The 12,207-nt window shown below is 32.9% G+C and overlaps 1 protein-coding gene across 8 annotated transcripts in view; it reads right to left on the bottom strand.

Annotated features, from left to right (window-relative positions):
• The window catches only part of LOC102675632 (potassium voltage-gated channel subfamily KQT member 1), a 55,308-nt gene that overhangs the window by 2,155 nt on the left and 40,946 nt on the right, over window positions 1-12,207 (bottom strand). For 2 of the 8 annotated variants that reach the window (XM_006610584.2, XM_006610587.2), the window contains 3 exons: window positions 8,030-8,280; window positions 6,885-6,995; window positions 3,556-3,712 (listed from right to left, as the gene is read on the bottom strand). In XM_006610584.2, coding sequence (XP_006610647.1) covers window positions 3,556-3,712; window positions 6,885-6,995; window positions 8,030-8,280 — 519 coding nt within the window. Of the gene's footprint in view, window positions 1-3,555; window positions 3,713-6,884; window positions 7,121-8,029; window positions 8,281-12,207 lie in introns of those variants that run through there. The other 6 variants (XM_006610585.2, XM_006610588.2, XM_006610586.2 and 3 more) reach the window with 4 other exon arrangements.

Raw genomic sequence — 12,207 nt, 5'->3', positions numbered from 1 at the left:
TATATATATATATATATTTGAGAATTGTTTCATATTACATTTTTAGAATCGCGAGAGAAATAATGGAGGAATAATTCTTGAGATCTTTTTCGAGCTACATTACATAATTTTATTTCAAAGGAAAATTAGATTTCTGCAGCAGTCTGAAATTCTAATAGGAATTTAATATTCACTGGTAACGTTTAAGTTGGTTTAATGTTAAAAGCATAAAATATAAATTTCCCTCTCGTTCGACTATTTCTATCATTAAATATCTCTATTGTATTTAATCTCATACTCGTAAATCAGATTCAAATTTTATAAATTTTTCTCTCGAATTCATCTCAATAATTCTTTCGATAAGATTTAAATTTAAATAAGAAAATTTTTAATTATTGTATATTCATTATATATCGAATCGTTGCTTTTCACATTTCTTTTCGATTTTTATATAAGAACACACGTATCCAAGGTTTTCCATTATCGAAACACGTTTATTTAGTCGCGGATCCAAATCAATTAGACTTAACAAACGACAATTCAGCTACAACTTACGACTTGTTTTGCAGAGGAACGTTCTATCGCGTACACATGGAGACGCGAGAAACGTTTAATTGGATTGCACAGCGTAGCCAATTTTCGTGTGCGAATATTGCATTATCTTGTTCATTATCCGCGATCGAAAAACAACATTAAACGTCGATGCATTATCGAGGGGGGCGAAATTAATTATGTCGAGGCATCGTTTAATTAGCTTTGTTAATTAATTCCATTTCACGGGCAACAAGTAACGATAAATAGCGCGAACTTGTTCAATGCCGATGATAAATTAATATTGATACAGGTTGACAAGAGATTTCAATGTTTCGAATAAAATTACACTCAATCGAAAAATATTAAATTATATTTAGAAATTTTAGTTCGAAAATTTTTAAATTCGAAGTAATAATTTTTGCAATTTGATTTTTTGGGATTATTCCAAGATTAGATTTAATTCATCTTTCGAAATCGGTCAAAGCCTTTTTTTTTTAAATTTTTAAACTTCCCAGAAAAGTATTTGTATATAAGAAATTAAAAATATTTGACGTTATATTATGATTTTTGTGATTCGAAATTTAAAAAAATAATTAATTAAAATTTAATCAATTAAATTTAAAAAACATGCACACATATTTAAATCTTCTTTTTCAAAATTCTAAATAAGATAATATCGATATTAAATTAAATTAAATTTCGCATCTATTTTGTTTTCTAAAAAATTTCAGAAAAATTCCTAAAACATCCACTTCACAGAAAGAAACATGCAAAAATTGTACTCCTGATTGATTTCAAGAAACTACATTACATTTATATCTCTGATAATATCAATTCGATAATATAATAAATCGAAGTTTCTCTCAGAGGCCTGGAAACTATTATTAGTTTATCACGATGATACAATGAATCGACGTATATCATAAAGTTGAGAATTATGAGAAGAGGGGAAACGTTATTTTAACGTGGTAGCATGAAGGCTTAAGGATGTTATCGACTTTCTAGACGCATCATATAATAAAGCCTGATCCCCATTCGAAACAATATAACTCGAACAAATAAAATCTTTCTATGCACATTGGATCGTATATATCGATCGATGGTTTCAATTTGAATAATCGCGCCATTTCTCGTCGTTTCCGGCCGAACTTGCAAACAAATGTTCTCAACATTGCAAATAAAATTATTGTGCAAATTTTTGTGAACACACGTCTTGAATGAGTAAGTAAACGCGTTTTGTTAAGATTTCTTTTGTTAAATTTCTCGATTAATCGAAACGAAGGAAATTTCCACGCGACGAACGATCAAAATGTTTAATAATTTTTAATAAAATTTTTCATATCAAGATATTAATTGTAGACACAATTGCGTTTACATTTTGTTTAAGTGAAAATTGTTGCATTATATTTCGTGACGTATAGAACGTGGATTATGTCGAATTTGGTCAAACAATTCCAATTCCTAGTTGAACAGCATATTCCGGATAATGTAATAGTAATGCGCTATTGTGCATTTCCTGGGATTCAAAGAGGATTATTTATCGCGGCCTTCTAAAATAATTAAACCTAGATTTGGACAAACGTTTGTTTCTAATTGAATAATGAATACGAAATTGCAATAATCAAAAATGTATCATTTTTCGAAATCGATTCGTTTAATGATTATAAAATTTTCCTAAAATTTATTCTTCTTTCTTGAAACATCTCTTCAAAGAAAATTCCGTATTGATTACGATATTAAATCTACGCTTCAATTAATTCTTCTTAAATTAAATTTTGCATCGACTTTATTTTTCAAAAAATTTAAATTTCAGAAAAATTCCTAAAACATCCACTTCGCGTAAAAACATGCAAAAATTGTATTCCTAAAAGATGATCCTCCTTTCCAAACAAAAGCTTATTTTCAACTTAATCCAATTGTTAAGAATATTATTGAAGAGATGATGATTACCATTAATCAATCACAGTTCGATGATTCCATTATTACATTAATTAAATCTAAAAAAAAAAAATATGAAAATAAAATAATATCACACTCTAAATCGACGAAAAGATTATCCCTTAATATAATTGCATATATAAAATATATAATATATAAAATATAATTGCATTTTGAATACGGTCCCTCGATCGTTTAAACGCAGACCCTTGGCCTATCCTGGACGGCGGCCTGACATTGGCTTTACTCGGCTCGAAGCGATTGGCAGCGACGTAATAATTGTCGACGACGCGCAATCTGCATTTCCCCCGATGAGAAACGATACAACACAGGCCGCCATTGTCTTTCAGAGCGGCGCAGCAGCGCGTTCTATCGCGAAATGTTAAACGTTACTCGCCTCCGATGACCGATTTTCTCTCTCCTTTTGTTCCGTCCTTTTCCTCCTCCTTTCTTTTTATTTCTCTATTTTTTTCTTTTCCTCGGAGAGAATCGATGCGCATTATCACGGATAATAACCATCAGAAGTCAGATTAGATATAATTCGAGACACACATTTTTTATTTTATATCGTGAAATATTTCGCTTCGAGTTTCCTTTTTTTTTTTTTTTGTAAATCAGTTATCAGAGTCGCGTTTCAGATTTCTAGTAATAGTTGATTCTAGGAAATTATTAAACCAGGATTTACATTTGAAAAAAGTATTTCCCTTTGATTCTTTATCCGTTTCCAGATTAGCCGTGATATTTGATACGCGTGTGCAAACACGTAAACATTAATATTCGTATCGGCAAAGGGGAGGTCGGAGAAGGGGCTCGAGCTTCCCCCCTCCCATCCCCTTTAATCTTTGAACGATCATGCAATCATAGATCATGCGATCTTGAATCTTTAATATCACACACAATTACTATTCCATAATTCATATCAACATCAATTGTATATACAGAAGGAGAAAAACGAAATAGGAATAGATAGATAATATAGATCGATCGCGTCTGACGAGTGGCGTAGATCGGACATTTATCGGACAGGTAACATGCATTACGATGCGTCGGTAAGTGGTATAGGTCGGTGAACGGTCGGACAGGCGGATTAGGATCGCCGCTCACCTTGATTCGAACCATCATGTTCAAGTGGCCTTGGCTGTACTGCTCGATCACATCACGTACATCGTACGGTTTCCTCGCCTGCTGGAACTTCCTTCTGGCCACGAAATACTTGATCTTCCTGATCGCCCTTATGGCGTTTCGATGCGCCTCCGTCAACCTGAAAATAACAGCGATCCTACTTTTAGCCAATTCGCCACAAGGCGATAAGCGTGCATCATCGAGTATGATATAAATCACTTTTTTCTTCGATTCACGTTTTCTTATAGCTCCATCTCGCGCGAAATTGTTTCACGTATCGATATATATTCTTTACACTGACAATAATAAATATAATATTTGTCACTCGAAATTCGTTCCTATTTTTAAAATTTCGAGAGAGAGAGAGAGAATTTTTCGAAAAGAAAAATCGTCAAATATCAAAATTTTCGCCGAGAAAATTTTACAAATTTGATCTTTTCCGCGAGAAGCATATGGTCAACATATTTTCGAAAATTCTTATTTGATCAATAAACTTCTTATTTGAGATAAGAAGGAATAAAAAAATAAAAAGGAAATTAAAGAAGAGAGATGTTGCATTCCTTTTTATCGTCGCGTTTCACGATCAATATATCGCAAAATAATTATCGGCTCAAGAGAAAACGACAACGGTTATTGATCGTTCGCCTAACATCGCCTGTCGATATACCAAATTATACGCAAACACACTTCGTCGTCGGATTCAAGTAGCTGCCGCTATGGCGCGACACGCGTGTACCAATCCGCCTACGCTCTCCCAACTCTTCAACGGAGACTTTACGGGGGGAAAAGTGGCCGCCGTTCATCCGTTGTTTACGATTTCAACGTTGGTTCACCGCGAGCAAACAACGCTCCCCTCGTCACGGAGCGTAAAATGGAACACGAGAAAGATTTCGTGTATATATATATCCTCTGGGAAAGGATTCGTGTTATCTAACAATGATCTCGAACAATTGATATTCCAACATCTCTTATTGTCGAGAGTAATATTTGTTAGATCTTCTTTTCTTTTCTTTTTTCGACGAATCAAATTTTCGCCGAGAAAATTTTACAAATTTGATCTTTTCCATGAAAAGCAATGGTCGATATATTTTTACTCGAGACAAAAGAAAATTCCAATAGCACTTATGGAGGAGACCATTTATATTAAATTGTTGAAACTAGAATTCATACCAAATAAAAAGAAAAAATATTTTACAAATGAGATAATTTCTAAAAACTCTCTACGTCATTTCTTCTATCCAGAAATTAATCACGCTTCAGCAATCTTGCTGAAAATAATAAGAAAAACATCCGTGTGGCCGCGCTTCAATAGAAAGAATTTAAAACGAGATCTTCCTTTTCCCCCCCCCCCCCCCCCCACCCCTTCTTGCCACATTCTAAACGACTCGGTATTTTTCAATTCTTCATTCACAAATGTGTCGCACAAATTCTTAATTCACAGGAAAAAATTGGAGTGGCTGGGCGAAAAACCCAGTCGGCTATTTTCACAAACGATTTCACGTTTCAACGGCAAAGCTGTTGGAAAGCTCACGCTTCGAAACGAAGGAAAGGGGAGAAAAAAAAAAAGAAGAAAAAAGAGAGAGAGAGAGAGAGAGAAGAACGTAGATAGAAAACAGAGAAACTTCGAAACGCGACTTGTCTTTGTGTCGGAGGTTCGAGTGGCAGACTAGCAAAGGATATAGGCCGTCCGTGGAGCGGAGTAATGCACCGGTGAAAAAAGCACTTACGTGCGGTGCTTTTTCGAGGGGAGAGGGGGAGAAGTGGAAGAGACAGACGAGAGAAAGAGAAGAGCTTTTTTCAGGAGAGCGAGGTAACGTTCCGTTCCGCTTTCGAGAATGGAGACTTCCTCGAAATGTCAATGCCACGAGCTCGAGAGATTTCATGGATTCGCTTTTTTACACGATCGTTGATTTTACGTTGATTTATCGAAGATCATTTTTTAATAATAATAAATAATTTCTTTGTACTTAAAAAATGGTTGGTTAAACGTAGATGAGAAGTCGGAAAATAATATAATTTAATAATATAATTTAATAATATAATTTGTATGTAAAAAATGGTTGGTTAAACGTAGATAGATAGACTGCAAGACTGAGAAGTCGGAAAACTTCGGGACGAATCGGAAAAATTCGGGCGAGATATCGAAACAGTCGATTAATCGATCCTTGCTGTTCGATCGAGCGGATAATTCGACTTCGCGTTAATTCGGCAAGGATCGGATACGTTCGGCTTCGTTCCAGGATACAATCATTAATGAAAATAGGAGGAGTCGATCGTGGCCGATTTTTAACGAACAAAACCGAAGAGAAATCTATATAACGATATAACAGAGTATTGAAATCAATTTTTCACTTTTTACGGAATATGATCGAAGCAACGAGAACAAAATATCGATCGAATATTAAAATTAAATTTATCGTGAGGAAAGTTTGGCAATTTGAAATTAAAAGTAAAAATATCCTCATTCGAAAATCCTTTTCATCTCTCCTATAAAGGTTATCACTATGTATTTCAACAGCAATCCTCGACCGCAATTCAAATTTCTGCTAGCCGCACACTTTATGTATTTCCTTTGCGGTGAATTCAAAGATCGATCGAATGTGGAGGCTACGAATCGTAGCGCGTTTAATACTAACGAGATCCAGTTTGAATTGCTGTTTCGAGCCATTTCGAGCTTTGTATCACGGTAGAGACCAGTACGTATGTACGTGTCGGACGAAAATTCTTCGGTTAATATCGATCCCGTATGCAAAATGAATGTAATTTGCATAAAGATACAGACGATTTTCTGGTCAACACTTGATTTTCCACGTTGTTTGTTATCGATGCGCAAACGAAAAATAATCAAACGATAACTTTTAAAAAATTTCTATTACATAATCTAAGAATCCGAGTTAAAGTTTATAAGTTCTCTAAATTATTTTAAAAATTATTTTTAAAGCATGTTGTATTTAAATAGAGCTCTTTAATAAACTGATAAAATTGTATCAACAATTATTCATTGAAATCTTTAAGAAATACATTAGCAATTTGTGCACACCTTATTCCAAACTTTAAAAAAATACTTCAAGATACACTAAGTAAGTTACTCAATCTATTTTTCAATTTATGCTTTAACATTTTTTTCTTCCTTTAAAATATATTTTAAATATCCCCTCCCCCCCTCCAAAATATTATGCAAACTATTTTTTCAATATAGATAGAACTCACAACTCGTTCCCCTCTAGTTCCTTCTTAAAACGTTCTCTAGGTATATATATATTTCCGCGCGAAAATCCGCACGAGATGGCATAAGGAAGAAGCGTACTTACGTGGTAACCCTCTGCGGTTCCTCGATATCAATGTCGATTTCGTCGCTGGTAGCCTCCGTGACGGAGCTCGTCTGCGAGGTGAAGAGGCTTCCCCTGCCAACCGGAAATACGCTACTCACACTACCAAACTCGAGAAACTAGTTCGCACGACGTTCAAAGCCGCTCCAGAGAAAGTGCCCTTCAGCCGGCTGACATTTCCTGTCACGCCAACTTTCCCCGATCTATCTATTATTTCACTGCGAAATTTCCAAAGGTTTTCACCGATTTTCTTCACAACGCACACTTATGCTGTACTTTGATATTTCACATTCAATATTGATAAAAATGAAATTTTTTGACAATGTAATTGTATTCGATAATTTCGAAAATCTTTGGTTTCTTTAATATACGAAGAGATTCTGAAAATTATGTATAGAATCGAAAAGTAGATGATGTGGAATAATTTCTCTAGTTTGAATTAAAAAATTCGACGATTCTTAAAATAAATATAATTTTTCAACGACTTATTTCTAAAATTGTGTTTTTCCTTTTTTTAAGAATTTTAAATATTGAATTATGCAAATTATTAAAATTATTATTAATTAAAAACTACCAAGTTATTTAATGTCAAATTTATATTGCGCGTCAGTCGGCTTTTTAGCTTCTCTCTCTGGAGCGAATTACAAAATTAATTACAAAATTAAGCAGCTAAATTATGAGAATGAAAGTATGTGTACATACATACGAATAATAACGTAATTATTTACTTAATTTGCGTCTATTATAATTTAATTAAACGACAACTTAAAAAAAAACCTCAATTAAACATATACTCAAAGTTTACCCAGAAAAATCTGCACTAACAACATAACCTCAAAATGTTCCGATTCTCAAATTCCAAGTTATACATTAATGAGATTCCAAATTTTCAATAATCTATCTAAAAATGATTCAACAACCCAATATATTCTTCCCTTCTTTCAACTCTAATCAAATACTTCATCTATCGTTTCTAATTTAATCAATCTCTCTCGTTTAATCACCTTAATCAAGCTTAACCTATCATTACACGTTAATCATTATACGTTGGCATTATACTTATTTAATGAAATAATCGGATCCTTAAGGAATTAAGAAAAAATATATACAAATCGATCTTCACTCACCGATTATCGCGTCTAGCACGATTAGGCGTGCCCGCTTTCGGTTCCTCCATGTAGAAGATAACGTCTCCCTCGTTTTCCATCCTTTGATTGTCGTTCTGGTCGCCGGTGGCGCCACCGCTCGACATGCCACCGGATATCGTGACCGGCGGCAACGACTGTTGCTGCTGCTGCTGTTGTTGCACGTCCATTCGATTCCTCGATTTACGCCTCTTCAGCACGCTCGCCTTCTTTGCCACCTGGATCATCAGAGACTGAACCCCCGGTGCCCTCCCATTACAACACACGTCGAACACAACATGCACTATCCCTACTAGCGAGCACCACAGCTCGGCCACGGATCCATCTGAAAAAGCTTCCTATTCTTGCCAATAGAGGTAACATCTGTGCGCTTGAGAACTTAGGCTCGGGCCGGCCGATATTACACGGGTAAGGATCATCTCTTTCTGAATATTATCATCTTGTCGTTCGTGTCTGTTGCGATAGAAATTTCGAACTTTTGTAATTTTAAACTTTAGAATTTTTTTTGTTATCATATTATTTGTACGAACAATTCTTGTTGATTCTACGTTGAGGTTAAAATAAAAATTGATCTGTAAAAATGTTGTCGAGGCTTATTTATCAAGTTATAAGCAATTCAAGCAAATTGAGTTAGACGAAGCGAGACGGGAATGGAGTGTAAGCCTCTTTTCATCGACGTAAACTTATATTGCTTGTAACTTAATCGATAAACCTCGATCGATATTTTTCTACACACAACTTTTGCGTTTGTTTTCGCTTCTAGAATCGAATCAAGATTTTTTTATGAGTTTGAAAGTTCCAATTTTTCACAATTCGCTTATAATATATATTTAAAAAGGAAAAAGAGGGGAAGGGGAGAAGAGGAAGTTGAAAATAAATGCGATTATATCCATATCTCTATAATTGTAAATAGTCCATCTTCTTTTTAATATTCTCTGTGCAGCAATCTTTTTGAAGAAGAAATTCGATCACGATTAGACATATTATTCGAACAACCGTGTATATAGCAAAAGTAGGCGAGGATTGTATCAGGTTGAATTAGGTGATCCTTGCAATTCCAGTTTCAACGTGATTAATATGAATCTCTATGCTCGTCCCTGATTATTACCGACGATGACACACTGATAGCGTATCAAATTCTTGATAAGGGTATGCCACTGGCTAAATGTGGGAATATTATTCCAAAATGATATAATCTACATTTAACGGTGTCACTTGTTTCAAACTTTATTCCATCGGTTGTTGAACATTCAAATAATTAAATTGGGAATAGGAGGAAATAACATGGAATTTTAACATGGAATATTTGCGATAATGAACAAATATATATATATCGATACATAAATCGTTTTTTATAGTTATCCAATATATTATATACATATTTTTAGAAAAAAAAAATAATCTTCTAGTATTAAACAAGAAAATTTCGTTGCTTCTTAAAAAATTAATTTCATTGAATAATTTCACACGTAATTACCTCTGCTTTTGATGTTTTTTTGTTACAAAAAAAAATGCAAGAAAAAAAATTTTTTTTTTCGTTAAAAAATCTAATTACAACTCTCTACTTATATCTTAAAAACCAAGCAAATGGAAAAAAGTAATTAAAAAAAAATTACTAAATTTTCAGAAATTAATTAATGGAAATATGGAATTCTCGAGGAAAAAGAAAGTGGAGAAAACGAATTGTTTACCGTACTGGTAAAGATGAAATAAGAGGATGAATTCTTTTTACTTTACTTTTATCGAATTGTTTTTTTCTTTTTTTCACAAATACGTCCGCAATCGTCCACGGCTACGTCGAAAACGAAACGAGTTTCCTGACAATGATGACAAAAGTGGGTCACTATCAGTTTTCAAATTATGGTATTTGAGGTTGGCAACATAAAGTCACGGTTAACGTCATATTTCAGCCTTTTAAGCGCTTAAGAAAGATTCCGGAAAGAAAATTTGAAAAGCGAGTTCATCAAATCCCTGTAATCAACGTAGCTTCGTCGGCTCGTGAAACCTTTATGAAGAAAGTTTTATGATTCTGGACAGACTCCGCTGTATTTGCGATATCGAGTAAAAAATTTCGATGTTCGAATAATATGTCTGATACTTTATTCTAATTAATTCGTATTTGATAACTCAAAAAAAATATAATTTATATATTAAACAAAAATCGAAAATGAAACAGAATTCAAGAAAAAAGTGAAAAGAGGTTAGGTTCGAGTCTAAACTATTATATTCTATGTAATACTATATTTTATATATTGACATTAAATAAGAATCGAGAATGAACAGAATTCAAGAAAAAAATAAAAAGAGGTTAGGTTCGAGTCTAAACTATTATATTTTATGTAATACTACATTTTATATGTTGGCATTAAATAAGAATCAAGAATAAAACAGAATTCGAGAAAAAAGTGAAAAGAGGTTAGGTTCGAGTCTAAACTATTATATTCAATATTCATTCCAAATACTTAAAAACAAAGAAATATGAAAAACGAATACAAGAAATCGAAAAAAGAAAGTATCAAAATAAGAGATTATAAATTAATATCACGATTGGAAAGCGCTAAAATCAAAAACGAACAAAAATAAAAAAATACATAAAATCAATAAAAAAAAAAAGATTAAGAGATTAGATTATCCCAAACCATTATATTCAATTCCACATAAATAACTTTTCGATTGTACATGAAAAAACACATAACAGTAAAAAAAAAATATATAACATACAAAAAGTTATAATAAAAAATAAATGATGAAAAGTCGCGTTTTTAAACACGTTCTTCCAGCACGAAAGGCGGATAAATATTTCGCATCAAGATCGAGGAAACAATCGGTTGGGAGGGAAAGGAGGATGGTAGCGGAAGTATTGGAACAGCCGACGAGCATAAATTCTCGTTCTCCGAGGAGGCGTTCGCCTTTTTGCATTTGCAGGCCGATGCGAAAATAAAATGGCGACACGTGTATGTATACCGAGTGAAACGACGGTGAAACGATTCTGCTCTCGCGCGACATCTCTCGACATGTACGATTGTAATAAAAATTATATTGTACGTGTAATATACGCGAAGTACGTAGTCCCTGGAAATAAGAGGGAACTGTGTAAATTCTGATCAATTGAAATGCGGTTTTAAACTGGTTAGAGTTGTTAGTACGCTAGTTTGAGTTTTGACCAATCGAATTGCGGTTTCTCGATTGCGGAAATTGTGAGTATAATGAATTTTGATTAGTTGAAATGTGGTTTTTCATCACGGTTAACGTTTCATAACCATAAATTTGCGAATTTTTACGGGAGGAAATTAATTTGAAAATTTATACATATTAAAAATTTTTGAGAGAAATGGAATTTTTAGGGAAAAATATCTAATTTTTTATTCTTTTTATGTGATTTTTAGTTGAAGATTTGTACAATACTGGAATATTAATCTAGAACGAATTGTAAATTAACGAGAATCATAAGTTAAAATTAAAAAGAAATTTGTTGCAAAAAAAAATGGTTACATCATAACGATTAATATCGAAGTTATTATTATATAATTTTATGTATTTTTCGAAACGTTTCAAGCAGAATTGTTTCAGCCATCATCATCGTCGATTCAGATTGTACGTACAGGATGTTAACAATATCAAGAATATTAGTAATGATTAACATCCGGAAAAAGCGTGAGCCTAAAAATTTTTTTATCTCCAACTTTTTATATAACCACTTATCCGTTTATCTCCATTCCTCTACTAAACTAATTTTATTATATCAATTTTCAATAAAAAAAAAAAAAAGTAATCGCATTATTATATTCGAAATATATTTTCAAAAAATAATAAAAAAGGTACGTACATATATTCCCTTAAAGATAGATAATTTAATATTATAATTAAATTTGTTAAAGCGCAATTGAAATAATAAAAAAAAACAAAAATTCAAAAGAGCAAGTTGAATATAAAAATATACACAAATACGAACAAGTACGAATAGAAAAATAAATAATTAGCATCGAAGCTTCTAAATAATTAAGCGTTTTATGTAAAAATTACAATTTTTCGGATCTACTCGATTTAATTTTGCCACTTTTCGTTCGCGCATAATAAAAAGCATGGAAAATTTAAATTTGCCCAAAACGTTAAGCGCTTAAGCCTTAAGAACGAAAACGAGGATAAGAATAATAACGTAC

This window comes from Apis dorsata, unplaced genomic scaffold (assembly GCF_000469605.1).
Source record: "Apis dorsata unplaced genomic scaffold, Apis dorsata 1.3 scaffold_74, whole genome shotgun sequence".
NCBI lineage: Eukaryota > Metazoa > Arthropoda > Insecta > Hymenoptera > Apidae > Apis > Apis dorsata.
Note: the sequence above shows the minus strand (reverse complement) of the source record. Positions and strands in the feature narration are given on the sequence as shown.